The sequence below is a fragment of the Piliocolobus tephrosceles genome, chromosome 19, assembly GCF_002776525.5.
Source record: "Piliocolobus tephrosceles isolate RC106 chromosome 19, ASM277652v3, whole genome shotgun sequence".
In the NCBI taxonomy this organism is placed as follows: domain Eukaryota; kingdom Metazoa; phylum Chordata; class Mammalia; order Primates; family Cercopithecidae; genus Piliocolobus; species Piliocolobus tephrosceles.
In genome coordinates this window covers 133662-153616 of record NC_045452.1, presented here as the reverse complement: position 1 = coordinate 153616, position 19955 = coordinate 133662, and the positions used below count along the sequence as shown (strand labels likewise).

Below are 19955 nucleotides of genomic sequence, written 5' to 3'. Positions count from 1 at the left end.
AAAAAAAAAAAAAAAAAAAAAAGGCCGGGCGCGGTGGCTCAAGCCTGTAATCCCAGCACTTTGGGAGGCCGAGACAGGCAGATCACGAGGTCAGTAAATCGAGACCATCCTGGCTAACATGGTGAAACCCCGTCTCTACTAAAAAAATACAAAAAACTAGCTGGGCGAGGTGGCGGGCGCCTGTAGTCCCACCTACTCGGGAGGCTGAGGCAGGAGAATGGCGTAAACCCGGGAGGTGGAGCTTGCAGTGAGCTGAGATCCGGCCACTGCACTCCAGCCCGGGTGACAGAGCGAGACTCCGTCTCAAAAAAAAAAAAAAAGGAAAGCAAGAAAGACAGAAAGAAAGGAAAGAAAGAAAAAAAACTAGGAAAATTTAAAATGGAACATCTTATCAGAATTTCTGCACAAAAATGAAAAATGAGGCTGGGTGTGGTAGCTCATGCTTATAATCCCAACACTTTGGGAGGCCAAGGTGGGAGGATCACTTGAGCCCAGGAGTTTGAGACCAGACTGGGCAACAGAGCAAGACCTGCCTGTACAAAAAAAAATTTTTTTTTTGAGACGGAGTCTCGCTCAGTCGCCCAGGTTGGAGTGTAGTGGCGCGATCTCGGCTCACTGCAAGCTCCGCCTTCTGGGTTCACACCATTCTCCTGCCTCAGCCTCCCGAGTAGCTGGGACTACAGGCGCCCACTACCTCGCCCGGCTAATTTGTTTTTTATTTTTAGTAGGGACGGGGTTTCACTATGTTAGCAAGAATGGTCTCGATCTCCTGACCTCGTGCTCCACCCGCCTTGGACTCCCAAAGTGCTGGGAGCCACCAGCCCACAATTTTACAGGTGTGAGCCACCACGCCCAGCCCACAATTTTTTTTTTTTAAATTAGGCAGGTGTGGTGGCACACGCCTATAGTACCAGCTACTTGGGAGGCTGAGGTGGGAGAATCACTTGAGCCCTGGAGATAGAGGCCACAGTGAGCTGTGATCATGGCACTGCACTCTAACTTGGGTGCCAGAGTGAAACCCTGTCTCAAAAAAAGAAAAGAAAAAATGAAAATGAAACTGCAAAAGTAAATTTCCAAGGGGTTTATATGTTAGCCAAAGAAAGCTGCTTACTGGTGGTGAATTCATTAAATTGTAGTAGCAGAAGAAAAGTGTCCAGAGAAAAATGATTTTGAATGATTTTCCTTGATTATTGACAACTTGACAGATGTTACCATTAGTGCTCAATTGCTATTGTTTATTTGAGGTATCAATTCTGAGTATAAAATCACTGATGAATACATCTCTCTTGAATAGTGTGCATGGAATAACCATAGGCAATATTCTGAAAAGTTGGCCGGGCACGGTGGCTCACACTTGTAATCCTAACACTTTGGGAGGCCAAGGATAGCGGACAGCTTGAGCCCAGGAGTTCAAGACCAGCCTGGGCAACACAGTGGGCCCTCATCTCTAGTAGACTTGACCTCTGCCAGGTGCGATGGCTCATGCCTGTAATCCAGCACTTTTGGAGGCTGAGGCAGGCAGATCACCTGAGGCTGGGAGTTCAAGACCAGCCTGGCCAACATGGAGAAACGCTGTCTCTACTAAAAATACAAAAATTAGCCAGACGTATTGGCACACACCTGTCATTCCAGCTGCTCGGGAGGCTGAGGCCCGAGAGTCGCTTGCACCTGGGAGGCAGAGGTTGTGGTGAGCCAAGATCACACCACTGCACTCCAGCCTGGGTGACAAGAGTGAGACTCTGTCTCAAAAATAAATAGGCTGGGCGCGGTGGCTCACGCCTGTAATCCCAGCACTTTGGGAGGCTGAGGCAGGTGGATCACCTGAGGTCAGGAGTTCAAGACCAGCCTGCCCAACATGGTGAAACCCTGTATCTACAAAAATACAAAAATTAGCCGGGCATGGTGGCGTGTGCCTGTAATCCCAGCTACTTGGGAGGCTGAGGCAGGAGAATCACTTGAACTCAGGAGGCAGGGGTTACAGTGAGCCAAGATCGCGCCACTGCACTCCAGCCTGGGCGACAGAGCGAGACTCTGTCTCAAACAAACAAGCAAACAACAACAACAAAATAAATAAAGACTTGACCTCAGACCAGATGTGATGACCTGCTGAATTTAAGCATATTAGTCAGCAGAGGAAAAGAAACTAACCAGGATTCCCTCAGTAACGGCAAGTGAACAGGTAAGAGCCCAGCACCAAATCCCTGCCTTGCAGAGTTTTTACATATATACACATATATATGTGCATTATATATATATATGTATTCTTTTTAAGTTGAGAAAACAATAATTCAGTACAACCCAAAGTGGAATCTGCTAAGATGTGTAATAAGTGATGGTGGTAATCATGTATGAAGCAGAAAAAGGCTTAGTTGAGCAAATTTATAAAGTCCTGGAAAATAATAAGGTGTTTAGAGCCTATGATTATTTATTGCATTATTCATCTAAAACTAATCCATGAAAAAATATATATATTTTTCAAGGCAGAGTCTCACTTGGTCACCCAGGCTGGAGTGCAGTGCCGCAATCTCAGTTCACTGCAACCTCCGCCTCCCAGGTTCAAGTGATTCTCCTGCCTCAGTCTCCTGAGTAGCTGGGACTACATGTACACGCCACCACACCTGGCTAATTTTTGTATTTTTAGTAGAGATAGGGTTTCACCACACTGGTCTCAAACTCCTGATCTTAGGTGATCTGCCCGCCTTGGCCTCCCAAAGTGCTGGGATTACAGACGTGAGCCACTGAGCCTGGCTCCCCAAAATATTTCAATCTACCATGTGTTATTGAACTAGAAGTGTTAACAGGGAATTTCATTTGCTCTCATGTTTAACCATCACAAAACATGACTTTTTGTCAGAAACAGAAGCTAAATATCCTGACTTGTCCCATCATACATCATTTCAATGACTTAGCAATGATTAGGTTTTATTAATTTTTTTAAGCTCAAGGCCAAGATTGAAATTATCCAAAACAGACAAAAATCATTCTAAACCATGATTACTGAATAATTAATAGCTTTGGGGATTAGCTTTTGCTACAAACTTGGTAATGTTTCTTTTTTTCTTTTTGAGACCGAGTCTTGCTCTCTCGCCTAGGCTGAAGTGCGGTGGTGCTATCTTGGCTCACTGCAACCTCCGCCTCCCGGGTTCAAGCGATTCTCCTGCCTCCTAGCTGGGACTACAGGCATGCGCCATCACGCCTGGCTAATTTTTTGTATTTTTAGTAGAGACTGGGTTTCACCATGTTAGCCAGGATGTTCTTGATCTCCTGACCTCGTGATCTGCCCGCCTCGGCCTCCCAAAGTGCTGGGATTACAGGAGTGAGCCACCACACCAGGCCTGATGTTTCTTAATGAATTAAACCTAAGGCCAGGCGCGGTGGCCATGCCTGTAATCCCAGCACTTTGGAAGGCTAAGGTGGGCGGATCACCACGTCAGGAGATCGAGACCATCCTGGCTAACACGGTGAAACCCAGTCTCTACTAAAAATACAAAAATTAGCTGGGCGTGGTGGCGGACGCCTGTAGTCCCAGCTACTTGGGAGGCTGAGGCAGGAGAATGGCATGAACTCGGGAGGTGGAGCTTGCAATGAGCCAAGATGGTGCCACTGTACTCTAGCCTGGGCGACAGAGCAAGACCTCATCTCAAAAAAAAAAAAAAAAAAAAAAAACAATTAAACCTAAAATTACAGGGCAAAAAAGTGCTTATACACAAAATACATACTGTACCAAAGTCAATGATAATTAACATTGTTTTAAATCACAACAAATGTTAAGGCCAGGCGTGGTGGCTCACACCTGTATTCCCAGCACTTTGGGAGGCTGAGGCAGGTGGATCACTTGAGGCCAGGAGTTCAAGACTAGTCTGGACAACACAGCGAAACTCTGTCTCTACTAAAAAATACAAAAATTAGCCAGATGCAGTGGCATGTGCCTGTAATCCCAGCTACTTGGAAGGCTGAGACACAAGAATTACATGAGTCTGGGAGGTAAAGTTGTAGTGTGCTGAGATTGTGCCACTGTACTCCAGTCTGGGCAACAGGACAAGACTTTGTCTCAAAAAAAAAGAGAAGAAAAGAAAACAAGTAATGTTAAGCTGCTTTATTTTGTTTTGTTTTGAGACAGGGTCTCCCTCTGTCGCCCAGGCCAGAGCGCAGTAGCACAATCGTAGTTCACTGCAGCCTTGAACTCCTGGGCCCAAGCAGTCCTCCTATCTCATCCTCCCAAGTAGCTATGATCACAGGCACACACAACCAAGCTAGGCTAATTTTTAATTTTTTTTTTTTTTTTTGAGACCAGTCTCACTCTGTCACCCAGGCTGGAGTGAAGTGGCGCGATCTCAGCTCACCGCAACCTCCGCCTCCCAGGTTCAAGCAATTCCTGTGCCTCAGCCTCTCGAGTAGCTGGGATTATAGGCGGGTGTCACCACACCTGGATAATTTTTGTATTTTTAGTAGAGATGGGGTTTTACCATGTTTGTCAGGCTGGTATTGAACTTCTGGCCTCAAGTGATCTACCTGCCAAGGCCTCCCAAAGTGTTGGGATTACAGGCGTGAGCCATCACGCCTGGCCAATTTTTAAATTTTTTTTGTAGAGACAGGGTTTCGCTATGTTGCCCAAGCTGGTCTTGAACTCCTGGCTCAAATGATCCTCTTGCCTTGGCCTCTCAAAGTACTGGGATTACAAGCATGAGCCACTGTGCCCAGCCTTAAGTGCTTTAAATACTTCTTGTGCTGTCAAAAGGTAAAACAGGAAGCACAATCTCTATTCCTACACAAATTTGCAGCAGAGACATCTCAGCTCAAACTACAGTTGCAGAGGCAATTTCTAGATCTTGATGCCAAGTGTAATGGAATTTCACATATTTCAAAATCCATTTAATTGTGAGATTGAGTAGCTTCTACCTAACCTTCAATTGAAGGTGGTTACTCTGCAATAACAGGCAAATACCAAGAGAAGAATCTAATAGAATTCTGTAAATGCCTTCCAACAATGAATATACTCAATTAAAATCATATGCTCATGGACTGGCATCAGTATTGCCAGTGCTATCTAGGTGAAAGACATTTTTTTTTTTTAGGTTTTTTTTTTTTGACTCATCACTATATAAATGAGGAAAAGACATTTTCAAAGATGAAGTATGTAAAATTTCATTATAGATCAACATTAACAGCTCAGCATTTAGGGCCAGACATGGTGACTCATGCCTGTAATCCCAGCACTCTGGGAGGCTGAGGTGGGCGGATTGCTTGAGTCCAGGAGTTTGAGATAGCCTGGGCAACATAGCAAGACCCCGTCTCTATAAAAAATTTAAAAATTGGCCTGGCATGGTGGTGCACGTCTATAGTCCCAATTACTTGGGAGGCTAAGGAGGGAGGATCCCTTGAGCCCAGGAGATTGAAGCTGCAGTGAGCCAAGATCGACCCATTACCATTTCATACCAGTCTGGGTGACAGAGTCAGAACCTGACACAACAAACAAACAAACAAACAAACGTTTTTCCTATGCTCTCCCCTCACACTGGTGAATGAGAAACACCTGAGCCCAGATGGTCGGTCTACAGTGAGCCAAGATCTCACCACTGCACTCCAGCCTGGGTGACCAGGGTGAGACTCTGTCTCAAAAAAATAAAAAGGCTCAGCATTAAATAGTGTACACTAACTTTGAACCCCAATTAAGCAGAATGTTATTCCAAACAAATGAATCCCATTCTTCTCATTACTATACATAGATTACAAAAAAAAATTATACTCAATTGCTCTTATACTTTAATGTATAAAAAATTTGCAGCAAAATATTTTTCTTGTTATACATTGACTTACATAAATTTCCTTGATTTGCCACTTGGTCCACAAAGCTTAACATATTTACTATCTGGCCCTTTACAGTGAAAGTTTGCTGACCCCTGGTGCAAAGAGTTGCATAGAACTGGTTTATTTGAGATAAGGGTGAGAGGGAATCAGTGTTCCCTAGTGGAAGGATCATCCTGCTCAGATCTTTACAAATGACATGCCAAAGGTTCTGAAATCCAGGGAAAAGAGAATTTGCCTTTCAGTTCAGAAGTAGCTAAGTGACAAGAAAGTGGACATCCCACTTTTAAGGACAAAACAAAAGTACATGAGAAAATGGCAAGGGGAATATGACCACACTTTATAACACTTGGACAAAGAAGCAGGCCATGCTTTCTATGGCAGTCAACAGAATTTCCAGGTATGGCAGCTTAGCCTAGATCAGGAATATAACCCATGAAGGAAGTGATTACTAATTTGATATTATGATAAGGATATGAACATTATTATTTTTGTTTTTGGGTTTTTTTTTTTGAGACAGAGTTTCACTCTTGTTGCCCAGGATAGAGTGCAATGGCACAATCTTGGGTCCCTGCAACCTCCACCTCATAGGTTGAAGCGATTCTCCTGTCTCAGCCTCCTGAGTAGCTGGGATTACAGGTGCCTGCCACCAGGTCCAGCTTATTTTTTGTATTTTTAGTAGAGATCGTATTTCACTATGTTGGCCAGGCTGGTCTCGAGCTCCTGACCTCAGGGGATCCCCTGCCTCAGCCTCCCAAAGTGCTGGGATTACAGGAGTGAGCCACCGTGCCCAGCCGAACATTATTATTCTTATTATCTGAGACAGGGTCTGGCTCTGTCACCCAGGATGGAGTGCAGGGGCGTGATCTTGGCTCACAGCAACCTCTGCCTTCCAGGCTTAAGTCATCCTCCCACCTCCACCTCCTGAGTAGCTGGTACTATAGGTGCATGCCACCACATCCAGCTAATTTTTGTATTTTTGGTGGACATGGAGTTTCACCATGTTGCCCAGACTGGTCTTGAACTCCTGAGCTCCAGCAATCCACCCTCCTTGGCCTCCCAAAGTGCTTGGATTATAGGAGTGAGCCACCGCACCTGGCCATGTCTCACTCTGTCGCCCAGGCTGGAGTGCAGCGGCGCCATCTCAGCTCACTGCAACCTCTGCTTCCCAGGTTCAAGTGATTCTCCTGCTTCAGCCTCCCAAGTAGCTAGGACTACAGGCACTCGCCACCAGTCCTGGCTAATTTTTTTTTTTTTTTTTGAGTTGGAGTCTTGCTCTGTTGCCCAGGCTGGAGTGCAGTGGCGCAATCTCAGCTCACTGCAAGCTCCGCCTCCCAGGTTCACACCATTCTCCTGCTTCAGACTCCCAAGTAGCTGGGACTACAGGTGCTCCTCACCACGCCTGGCTACTTTTTTTTTTTTTTTTTTGTATTTTTAGTAGAGACAGGGTTTCACCATGTTAGCCAGGATGGTTTTGATCTGACCTTGGGATCCGCCCACCTCAGCCTCCCACAATGCTGGGATTACAGGCGTGAGCCACCGCACCCGGCCTTTTTTTTTTTTTGAGACAGAGTCTTGCTCTATCACCCAGGATGGAGTGCAGTGGTGCTATCTGGCCTCACTGCAACCTCTGTCTCCTGTGCTCAAGCGATTCTCCTGCCTCAGCCTCCCAAGTAGCTGGGATTACAGGCGCCCGCCACCACACCTGGCTAATTTTTGTATTTTTAGTAGAGACGGGGTTTCACCATGTTGGCCAGGCTGGTCTTTAACTTCTGACCTCATGATCCACCTGCCTCGGCCTCCCAAAGTTTTGGGATTACAAGTGTCAGCCACCATGCCCAGTCTAGCTGCTGCTTCTTTTTTTTTTTTTTTTTGAGACAGAGTCTCGCTCTGTCACTCAGGATGGAGTGCAGTGGCGGGATCTTGGCTCACTGCAACCTCCGTCTCTCAGGTTCAAGCGATTCTCCAGACTCAGCCTCCCTAGTAGCTGGGATTACAGGCGTGTGCTACCACACCCAACTAATTTTTGTTATTTTCAGTAAAATGGGGTTTTGCCATGTTGGCCAGGCTGGTCTTGAACTCCTGACCCCAGGTGATCCACCCTTCTTGGCCTCCCAAAGTGCTGGGATTACAGATGTGAGCCACCAGGCCTGGCCATGAACATTATTTTCTAAATATAACAGTAGCAAAGTAGTAGAAAAGAAAAAAGAAAATCCTCAATGAGATTTTTTCTTTTAGGGAAATAAACTTAGAAATATATGTAAAACATGGAACAGTGGCTGAGAACTAATGAGAGAAAATTTCTTGCACAGGAGGCAAAGAACTCAATGATTTAGGTTAGTAAATGCAGTACAAATGGAAGAGACTGACCAGTCCTTGTGTAGAGAGCATTGGAGGACTGCTGAGATGCTCTGAGTCACCACAGTAAACATATCATGTAATTGTGCATCTACATTTTCACACTTCTTCTACCCTTAGCATCACTGCTGAAAAAGAGAAGGGCAGGAAGACGGGACAAAAGGTTGTTCTGGTGCCTTCAGTAAGGCAGCAATCTAGGGAGACTGCCAGGCCCTGACCATCACCCAAAGGGTTGAGCCTGCCCAGACAGGAAGAACAAAGAGCCAATAGCAGGTCCCAAAATTGTGGCCTCTCTGCAGTGTCACGGCTAGGAAGTAAAGAATCCAGACAAGTTGCTCAAAAATATTTGTCATTTTGAATCTATATTGTAATTATCTTTTTTTTTTAAGAGACACAGTTTCACTGTGTCACCCAGGCTGGAATACAGTGGCATGATCCGGGGCTCACTGTAGCTTCAACCTCCTAGGCGCAAGCACTCCACCTGCCTCAGACTTCCAAAGTGTTGTGTTTACAGGCATGAACCACCACACGTGGCAACCATAGTTATTACTTTTTGATACAGAGTCTTACTCTGTCACTAAGGATGGAGTGCAGTGGTGCGATCTTGGCTCACTGCAACCTCTGCCTCCTGGGCTCAAGTGATTCTCCTGCCTCAGCCTCCCCAGTAGCTGGGACTACATGCATGTGCCACCATGCCCAGTCTTTAGTAGAGATGGGGTTTCACCATGTTGGCCAGGCTGGTCTTGAACTCTTGACCTCAGCTGATTTGCCTGACTCGGCCTCCCAAAGTGTTGGGATTACAGGCGTGAGCCACCGCAGCTGGCCCTGCGATTGTAATTATTTTAGAAGACAGGAGTTTAAGTATAATAACTTCTAGAAACCCTGGGAATATGCAAGCTAAGGAAGAATCACAAATCTATATGTTACAGCTTTTTTAATGGTTTCTTTCTGTTTCTCTACTCATTGCTGTTTTGTTATCTCAGCATTTAGGAACTTTTTTTGGAATGTTTTTGACAGGGTCGGTCTCGCTCTGTTGTCTAGGCTGAGGTGCAGTGGCACAATCAAGGCTTACCGCAGCCTTGATCTCCTGGGCTCAGGTGATCCCCTCACCTCAGCCTCCTTAGTAGCTGGGACTTCAACACCTGGACTCAGTGATCTATCCGCCTTGGCCTCCCAAAGTGCTGGGATTACAGGCATGAGCCACCATGCCCAGCCTGGAAAGTTTATTTTATGCTTGTCTCAACTGTGCTAAGGAAAAATAAAGGAAAGTTATCTTTTACAAAAATGTTATTATGACAAATTCCAAAGATATATAAAAGTATTATAGAATATAATTAACCTTACCCTCACATCATGCCACCTGGTTTCAATAATTATCTGTCACACATGGCCATTCTTGTTTCACTTTTATCTAATCCACACCTTATTCCCCTCCGGAGTATTTAGAAACAAAATGAGAGATATTTGTTGTTGTTGTTTTTTTTTTTGAGACGATGTGTCGCTCTGTCACCCAGGCTGGAGTGAAGAAGGGGTGGCCTGCCCCTCCACACCTGTGGGTGCTTCTCATTAGGTGGGACGAGAGACTTGAGAAAAGGAAATAATACACAGAGACAAAGTATAGAGAAAGAAAAGCGGGACCCAGGGGACCAGTGCTGTGTTTTCAGAGGACCCACACTGGCACCGGCCTCTGAATTCCCTTAGTATTTATTGATAATTATCTTTACCATCTAAACGATAGGGGAGTAGCTAGAAAATAGGATCATTGTAGGGAGGAAATCAGCAGTAAGACATAAGAACAAAAATCCTTGTAACATGAATAAGCCTAAAGGAAAATGCTGTGCCTTGAGATGCATATGCAAACATCTCCATAAACCTTTTAGCAGTATTGCTCCAGCAAGCCCCACCTTATTCCTAAAGGTGGTTTCTCCTTACTCAGTAAACAAGGCACACAATGGGTTTTACACCGAGATGTTACATTGCCCAGGGACAGGCAGGATTTTTAACCATCAAGCCTCTTTCAGGTACTTGTTTAACAAAGACACATCCTGCACAGCCCAATATCCTTTTAACCTTAAATCACCTTCGCACATGTCTCTTGCAAGGACAAAGTTGGGGGTTAGGGTCACAGATTAACAGCATTTCAAATACAGAACTAAATGGAGTCTCTTATGTCTACTTCCTTCTATATAGACACATTAACACGCTGATCTCTTTCTTTTCCCCACACTGGAGTGCAGTGGCATGATCTCGGCTCACTGCAACCTCCGCCTCCCAGGTTCAAGCAATTCTCCTGTCTCAGCCTCCTGAGTAGCTGGGACTACAGGTGAGCACCACCATGCTTGGCTAATTTTGGTATTTTTAGTAGAGACAGGGTTTCACTATGTTGGCCAGGCTGGTCTTGAACTCCTGACCTCAAGTGATCTGCCGGCCTCGGCCTTGCAAAGTGCTGGGATTACAGGTGTGAACCACAGCACCCGACCTTCTTTTTCTTTTTTTCTAAAAAGAGGGTTTATGTAAGGAAAATAGAGAGCAGAGAGTTTATTTTTAAAATGTTTTTACATTGGCTGGGTGTGGTGGCTCACACCTGTAATCCCAGCACTTTGGGAGGCCAAGGCAGGCAGATCACGAGGTCAGGAGTTCAAGACAAGCCTGGCCAATATGGTGAAACTCCGTCTTTCCTAAAAAATACAAAAATTAGCCAGGCGTGGTGGCACACGCCTGTAGTCCCAGCTACTCAGGAAGCTGAGGCAGGAAGAATTGGTTGAACCAGGGAGGCGGAGATTGCAGTGAGCCAAGATCACGCCACTGCACTCCAGCCTGGGTAACAGAATGAGACTCCGTCTTGAAGAAAAGAATGTTTTTACTTTTTTTTTTTTTTTAACAGAGATGGGGTTTTGCAATGTTGGCCAGGCTGGTCTCTAACTCCTGGCCTCAAAGGATCCACCTGCTTCACCTTCCCAAAATGCTCGGATTACAGGCGTGAGCCACTGCACCTGGCAAAGAGCAGATAGTTTATATAGACAGATAGTACACCCTGAAAAGATGAGGCAAAGAGGGCGGCTGAAAAGGGAGTGAGTCAGCAGCTAATGTTCAATTTTCATTTTTCTCTGGCTTCCTCCCATCTTTATCCATCTACATTCAAAAACCATATATTAAGTATGTATTGGCTGGGCGTGGTGGCTCACGCCTGTTATCCCAGCACTTTGGGAGGCCAAGGCAGGCAGATCACGAGGTCAGGAGTTCAAGACCAGCCTGGCTAACATGGTGAAATCTCGTCTCTACTAAAAATACAAAAATTAGTCAGGCATGATGGCACGTGCCTGAAATCCCAACTACTCAGGAGGCTGAAGTAGGAGAATCACTTGAACCTGGGAGGCAGAGGTTGCAGTGAGCCAAGATCGCACCACTACACTCCGGCCTGGGCGGCAGAGTAAGAACCCGTCTCAAAAAAAAAATAGTGTGTATTATGTGCTAGGTACTGGGAATAGAAAAAATAATATACAGCAGCCTGCCCTCAAGATGCTCAGATTGGGATGAGAAAAATATTTATAAACACTTACAACAGAATGTGATAAAAATTAATTTAGGCTGTGACCACAGTGTATACATAGTAATCAGAGAGTATGGTCAGTTTTGGTTCTGCTTTCAGAATATGTGTTTGGAGTCACCAGAGATGTGACCCCTAAATGCTTCATGATGATTATTAGCCTACTAAAGGAAAAACTACAGAGAGGTGAGGGAGGCTCTACACTTAGAGGGCAGAGAGCGGGTTGCTGTGGCTCACATCTGTAATCCCAGCTACTTTGGAGGCTGAGGCAGGAGGGCTACTTGAGCCTGGGAATTTGAGACCAGAGTCAGCAACAGAGAGACCTGTCTTTAAAAACAAAACAAGGCAGCCGGGCAAGGTGGCTCAAGCCTGTAATCCCAGCACTTTGGGAGGCCGAGACGGGCGGATCATGAGGTCAGGAGATTGAGACCATCCTGGCTAACACGGGGAAACCCCGTCTCAACTAAAAACTACAAAAAACTAGCCGGGCGAGGTGGCAGCGCCTGTAGTCCCAGCTACCCGGGAGGCTGAGGCAGGAGAATGGCGTGAACTCGGGAGGCGGAGCTTGCAGTGAGCTGAGATCCGGCCACAGCACTCCAGCCTGGGTGACAGAGCGAGACTCCGTCTCAAAAAAACAAACAAACAAACAAAACAAAACAAGGCTGGGTGCGGTGGCTCACGCCTGTAATCCCAGCACTTTGGGAGGCCGAGGCAGGCGGATCACAAGGGCAGGAGATCAAGACCATCCTGGCTAACATGATGAAACCCCGTCTCTACTAAAAATACAAAAAATAAGCCGGGTGTGGTGGCGGGCACCTGTAGTCCCAGCTACTCGGGAAGCTGAGGCAGGAGAATGGCGTGAACCTGGGAGGCGGAGCTTGTGGTGAGCGGAGATTGTATCACTGCACTCCAGCCTGGGCAACACAGCGAGACTCCATCTCAATAAATAAATAAATAAATACATACATACATACAAAACCCAAAAAGCCTAATTCAGTCAAAGCATGGGTGGAAGTCAGATTAAGAAGGTTGAGCAGCTGGGCGGGTGGCTCTCGCCTGTAATCCCAACACTTTGGGAAGCCAAGCTGGGAGGATCACTTGAGCCCAGCAGTTCCAGACTAGCCTGGGCAATACAGTGAGACCTCATCTCTACAAAAAATTAAACAATTTTAAAAGTCACCACTGGGATTACAGGTAGTGGCTCACGCCTGTAATCCCAGCACTTTAGGAGGCTGAGGTGGGTGGATAATGACATCAGGAGTTCAAGACCAGCCTGGCCAACATGGTGAAACCCTGTCTCTACCAAAAATACAAAAATTAGCTGGGCATGGTAGTGCGTGCCTGTAATCCCACCTACTAGGCAGGCTGAGGCAGGAGAATTGCTTGAACCTGGACCCAGGAGGCAGAGGTTGCACTGAGCCGAGATTGCACCACTGCACTCCTCCAGCCTGGGCTACAGAGCGAGTGTCGGTCTCAAAACAAAACAAAACAAAACAACAGAAAAAACGCTGGGCAAAGAGCAGGTGATTATTAAGTGGTAAATCTGACAGTGAAAAGCAGTTAGAAAACGAAGTGGAGATTTTTCTCTCCTCCCTCACCCACTCACTGAGGGTATGCTCAGGGTTTTAGGCTATAAAGGTACAGGCCCAGGGAACGAGTGAATAATAATAATGGAAGACTTATATGATGATTATGTGCCAGGTACTATTCTAAGCACTTTGCATATATTAGCTTATTTCGTACATAGCTGGGCGGGGCTGCTCACATCTTGGCTAAGGGGGAGGATTGTTTGAGCTCAGGAGTCTGAGACGAGCCTGGGCAACATAGTGAGATTTTGTCTCTATTAAAAATAAAAAAAAATTAGCTGGGCATGGCAGCGCGAGCCTGTAGTCCCAGCTACTCGGAAGGCTGAGGTGGGAGGATCCCTTGAGATGCAGAAATCAAGGCTGCAGTGAGCCATGATAGTTCCACTGCACTCCAACCTGGGTGACAGAAGGAGAACCTGTCTCAAAAACAAAACAAAACAAACAGGTCGGGCACGGTGGCTCACGCCTGTAATCCTAGCACTTTGGGAAGCTGAGGCAAGCAGATCGCCTGAGGTCAGGAGTTTGAGATCAGCCTGGCCAACATGGTGAAACCCCATCTCTACTAAAAATACAAAAATTAGCAGGGCATGGCGGCGGATGGCTGTAATCCCAACTACTCCGGAGGCTGAGGCAGGAGAATCGCCTGAACCCGGCAGGCGGAGGTTGCAGTGAGCCAAGATCACGCCCTTGCGCTCCAACCTGTGGACAGAGCAAGACTCCGTCTCAAAATACATACATACATACATACAAAGAAAACAACAAAAACAAATAGGGATTAATAAATAGGGAGAAGCAGGCATAATCTGGGGCAGGCGAAGCCTCGGGGCCACGCCCGAGAGGCGTTTGCATTTTACCTTCAACAGTTCAAAGCCCTGGATGGCCAGGTTACCCAATTGTGGACTTCCTTGACTACTTAATTGAGTCAATCTAACCCTCACCTTCTCTCTTCTCTCTCTCCATTTAGCGGGTCACGTAGCCACTAGGGCTTCCTTAGCCTATCAAGCCACCTGGGGACTGAGTCATTCAGTCACCTATCTGGTAGTCACATCTGCCCCTGGGGTCATCCCTTTACTGGGCCACCTCGGCCCATCGGGACCTGTCACTTCTTGAGCTCCCTCAGGCCCCTAGGCTGGCCAAGTCGCCTCAGTGCCACGCCTCCCTGGCCGGCGATTCGGCCTGCACGTTACGCTTTGTTCCCAGAAGCAGGTTTTCGACACGCCGCTCCCTCTCGGCTCCAGCTGTTTTCCTGCCAGCGCTGGGAGACCAGGCAGCCGCAGCGCCCCCAGCGGCGCGCAGCGGCCTAGGAACAGAGTGCCTACCGCCGGCGCCTCTTCAGCCTCCTCCCGGAACGCGGGAGCGAGCGCGACCAGCGCCCACCCAGATCGTCGTGACAGTGCTCCTCATTGGCTGCGCTGTGTGACGTCACGGAAGGGCCCCGGCGGCCGCCGGGAGCCTGGGCTCCGCGCGTGCGCAGACGGAGCGCGCTGGGCGGAGGGGGAGGTGGCTGTCGCTTCTCCCGCGTCCGCCATTTTGTTGCTGTGGCTATTGGGAACGAGCTGGGTAAAACCACCCCGGAGGCGCGACGCTCCTTCGAGTTCGGTGCCTCGTGTGACGGCGGGGGTCGGTGAAGACCCGTGGAGCTGCGACGCCGGCGCCTTCCAGGCCGGGAGTCACTGGAGGCACCCCTGGGACGCCGAGCAGCCCGAGAACCCCGGGGTGGCCTCAGTTGCGGCTCGGCTTTGCCTGCCCTGACCCCCCGGCTCTGCCCTGCATTCCCGGGAGGCTCTCCGTGAGGTGGCCCCGGAGCAGGCGGGCGGCGTCGGAGGATGCTGCGGGCCTGGAGCCGAGAGGAAAGTGCTGGCCCAGCCCTCTGAGCGCTCCTCGAGGTGTGCGAGAGGCCCTTCCTCGGCCCCAAAGCCGTCTGCCGGGCTAAGGCGTGCAGAGCAGGCGAGGACAGCCGCCGCCCCTACCGCTGCAGAGTCCCCGGCCCGACACCATGTCCTCCGCCAGGTTCGACTCCTCGGACCGCTCCGCCTGGTACATGGGGCCGGTGTCTCGCCAGGAGGCGCAGACCCGGCTCCAGGGCCAGCGCCACGGTATGTTCCTCGTCCGCGATTCTTCCACCTGCCCTGGGGACTATGTGCTGTCGGTGTCCGAGAACTCGCGGGTCTCCCACTACATCATCAACTCGCTGCCCAACCGCCGTTTTAAGATCGGGGACCAGGAGTTTGACCATTTGCCGGCCCTGCTGGAGTTTTACAAGATCCACTACCTGGACACCACCACCCTCATCGAACCCGCGCCCAGGTACGCGAGAGCCCATCCCGACCGCGGAGGAAGGTCGAGAACCGGGTCGGTCGAAGAGTGTTTGTGTAGGGTTGTGGGGCGCACTTGAACCCATATTCCCCCTATTCTGAACCAAATTATTTTCCAGAAGGCCTTCCTAACGGAAAGCTAGTGTCAGGATCTGGGTCACTGGATAAGAGGATGCGTTTTTGTTTTTTGTTTTTTCCTCATGAGGCTGTTTCTCAATGTTAGGAGGATGCGTTTTAAATGTTTAACGGGGGTTGCATAAAATGCACGCTTTTTGCCTTTCGTGACTTTCTCTGGGTGTAATACTGATACAGGGATTTGTTGGTTTTCCTAAAAACCTTTTTTCTGAGACGGTGTCGCCAGGCTGAAGTGCAGTGGTGTGATCTCGGCTCATTGCCACCTCCGAGGGCCTCCCAGGCCTCAGCCTCCCGAGTAGCTGGGACTACAGGCGCACGCCACCACGCCCAGCTAATTTTTGTATTTTTAGTAGAGACGGTGTTTCACCATGTTGGCCAGGATGGTCTCGATCTCTTGACCTCGTGATCCACCTGCCTCGGTCTCCCAAAATGCTGGGATTACAGGCATGAGCCACCGCACCCGGCCAAAAACCGCTTTTAGCCATAGACTTCTTTGAGAATCTGGAGATAGCCGAGCACTCACCACCCAACCCCCACCCCTCCCCGCCCAAGGCACGTACACACAAGTTTGCACACTATCCCAGGTTCTTGTACTCCCTCCAGATCTCTGAACTCCAGATTAAGAACTCCAGGACTGCAGCCTTTGTAACAGTCGACAAAATGAAAATGCTTTAGCGTTTAGAAACAAAAAAAACCTTTAACCAAAATATCAGAACTATATATTTGATACTGTGGTACCAAGTTTGAAGCAGGCCAGACACCACCACTTTTATAGTACGTTAATCACAAAGATAAGGTGCATTGGCTTCGGCGAGGATATTTTTTGGAAAATTTATTTCATATTTTCTCCCCAAGGACCATTAGTAGGCCAGAGATTAGTCTGGTTAATTTCCAAGGTGGAATTAGGCTAAAATGTTATTTTTTTATTTTTATTTTTTTTTGAGACTTGAGTCTTGCTCTGTTGCCCAGGCTGGAGTGCAGTAGCGAAATCTTGGCTCACTGCAAGCTCTGCCTCCCGGGTTCAGGCCATTCTCCTGCCTCAGCCTCCCGAGTAGCTGGGACTACAGGCGCCCGCCACGACGCCCGGCTAATTTTTTTTTTTTTTTTTTGTATTTTTAGTAGAGATGGGGTTTCACCGTGTTAGCCAGGAAGGTCTCGATCTCCTGACCTCGTGATCCGCCCACCTCGGCCTCCCAAAGTGCTGAGATTACAGGCGTGAGCCACCGCGGCTAAAATGTTATTAAGGAAAAATTTTGAATGACACTGAGTTGTATCCTAGTTCAGTTTCAGACGTGCTTTTTGTGTTAAGTCTAATGACTTAGTATCTCTTATTTTTAAATTAATGCAAAGTGACCAAGTCTCTTTTCTAAGTGAAATACATTATTTTAATTGATTAGTTGCTTTAATTTGCCTTAAGCATTTTAAGAAAGATTTGTTTTTATTGTTGTGTTTGCCCTGTAACACTTTGATTTTATCAGAGGTTTCTTGTATTTAAATTATCCCAAATTTGAGTTGAAAAGTTGCCTAGAATTTTTAAAGTAACAAACTGGCCAGTTCATTTCTTAAACATCTATTTTTAAAGGACTGGGTGTTGATACAGTTTTTCCAGGGTTAAATGTTTATGACTTTATGGATTTGTCCACCGGGTATTACTCTAAACTTTAAACATTAAAAGCTGTTATAATTAAGGACACCAACTGTTTGCATAGTGGGATAGAGATAGAAAAAGAAGCCATGACAGTATAATGACTGTAAGATTAACTACTGAACTAAATGGACTTTAAAAGTGGGGAGAAAGTGATTATAAATCAAATACTGTATAACAAAGATCAGGACACCAATAATCTGATTGGTGAAACATGCGGTTCCCGGCAGATACTGGTAGTTGGCAATCAACTTTGAGCACAGTATAATTCCAATTTAAGGGGTTGAGAATCTTAGAACCCAGTGTAGTGAGATTTGTAGTATCACTGAATAAATTATTCCTCTCGTTTGTGAGAGTGAATTATATAATTAATACCAGGCATTCATTAAGCCATGCATGTACTTACATTGAGGTGATAAATACTAATAATACAGCTGTTTCAAAAAGCGAGTTAATGGTGGGGTGTGGTAGCTCACACCAGTAATCCCAGCACTTTGGGATTCCCAGGCGAATCACGAGGTTAGGAGTTCGAGACCAGCCTGACCAACATGGTGAAACCCCCTCTCTACTACAAATACAAAAAATTTGCTGGGCGTAGTGGCGGGCACCTGTTATCCCAGCTACTGGGGAGGCTGAGGTAGGAGAATCGCTTGAGAGGCGGAGGTTGCAGTGAGCCGACATCGCGCCACTGCACAGCCCGGGCGACAGAGTGAGGCTCCGTCTCAAAAAAGAAAGAAAGAAAGAGAGTTAATGGCTTGAATCTCCTTCTAGATGGAGGAAAAGAAGTATGCTGCTTCTCTCTATCCACAGAATTGCCTCCAAATTTTCCATACATGCATGTGTCTTCTTAGAGAACAAGCATGTAATTCTGTCTTTGCCTCCTCCCTTCCTTTACTGCAGCTCTACTAGGCTGCTCACTTATTCCCTGGTAGCCATCCTTCCTTACTCATACCTTTGCACCTTTGCTCCAGCTGTTGGCTCTTCATTGACTGCCTTAACTACACCTCGCTCTCCATCTGTTGAAATCCTACCTGTTGTTCCAGTCCCTTCACAGATTATAGGGCCTTTCTCTGACCCTCCCCGTCACGTTCAGCTTTGTTTCTCCTTCTCTGTGCCCTCTGCCTCAGGCCTGTTGCTTTAATTTAGTTTTTCATTGTCCTAGGTATCTCTGAAGGAGATCACCATGCCGGTTGAATTAGATACTGACTGAATTTACTTTATTATACTGAATCTTCGAATTGCCACTCCCAAGCCTGGTTTTCATGGCTTAGGTTTAACATGTTATTAGCCTTTTATAGAAAGCTAGTGACTACTAGAGCCTTGGCCAAACGGAAAACTCAGTGTAATGCTTCTTCACATCCCAAACAGGATAAATTTAGTGGCTTAACTTTTCAGGCATCAAAACTGAGCTTTTAAAGCCAGAATTTAATACCTCTTGGCTAATATTTTGGTTTATCTTGCATAGCTAAAATTTAACAGTAATGTCCTACTTGAAATTTAAGGACTGATAGCTTTCATTGTTATAGTCTTATCCTTTTTATTGGAACGTTTCATAATTTTTAATTTTATATTTTTGTTCAAATGTTTATAAGAGAATTATAACCCAGCGTAGGTAATGGGAAAGATGTGTGACAGACATACTTTCTCCCTGTGAAACTCCTACTGTAGTGGAGAAGACAGACTGAAAAGTAGAAAAATAAAGTACTAGTAAGATTAATAAATGCTATGAAGGAAATAAACCAAGGCTGAAGGACTGTAACAGGAGGGACCTACCTGGGGTGGTGTGGTAGGAGAAAGCATGAAGCTACGACCTAAGAGTAAAGAAGAAAGAACCCAGCCTAGGCAAGGCTTGGCTTGAGAGGAGGGGAAGAGCCTGCCAGGTTTGGGGAAAAGCTTATGCAGATGTCCTGAGGTGAGAAAGTCCATTGTGTTGGGAGTGTGTTCTTTCTTTCTTTTTTGCGGGGGGTGGGAAGAAGAGGTCTCACTCTGTGGCCAGGCTAGAGTGCAGTGGCCCAATCTCGGCCTACTGCACCCTCCGCCTCCTGGGTTCAAGTGGTTCTCCTACCTCAGCCTCCTGAGTAGCTGGGACTACAGGCGTCCGCCACCATATCTGGCTAATTTTTGTATTTTCACTAGAGACAGGGTTTCACCATGTTGGCTAGGATGGTCTCCATATCTTGACCGCGTGATCCACCCGCCTTGGCCTCCGAAGTGATGGGATTATGGATGTGAGCCACCCTGTCTGGCTTGGGAGTGAGTTTCTTGAAGGAGAAAGGGGACATAAAAAATTAGTTTGGAGATAAAGATCAAGGTCAGGAATTGGGTTTTTATATAAAGTGCTGTGGGCTCCAAGGAAGGAATTTGAGGCAGAGGAGTGACCTGGGGCTGTTATTGTAATCCAGCTACAAAATGATGGTGACTAATAGTGACAGTGGAACTGTGACTTGGAGGTGCCTATTTTGGAGATAAAATTGATTTGCTGGTGGTGGGGATGAAGGGAAAGGGAAGAAGGGATGATTTAGTATATTTGTAACTTTTTTTTTTTTTTTTTTTTTTTTTGGGGG

The 19955-nt window shown here is 46.9% G+C and overlaps 1 protein-coding gene across 1 annotated transcript in view; it reads left to right on the top strand.

The window, feature by feature from the left end:
- The first annotated feature begins 14744 nt into the window (after window positions 1-14744).
- CRKL (CRK like proto-oncogene, adaptor protein) overlaps window positions 14745-19955 on the top strand; it is a 39593-nt gene continuing 34382 nt past the window's right edge. Inside the window, exon 1 of the mRNA XM_023197951.1 lies at window positions 14745-15603. Within this exon, the coding sequence (XP_023053719.1) occupies window positions 15293-15603 (311 nt within the window). The 5' untranslated portion in view covers window positions 14745-15292. The remainder of the gene's footprint in view (window positions 15604-19955) is intronic.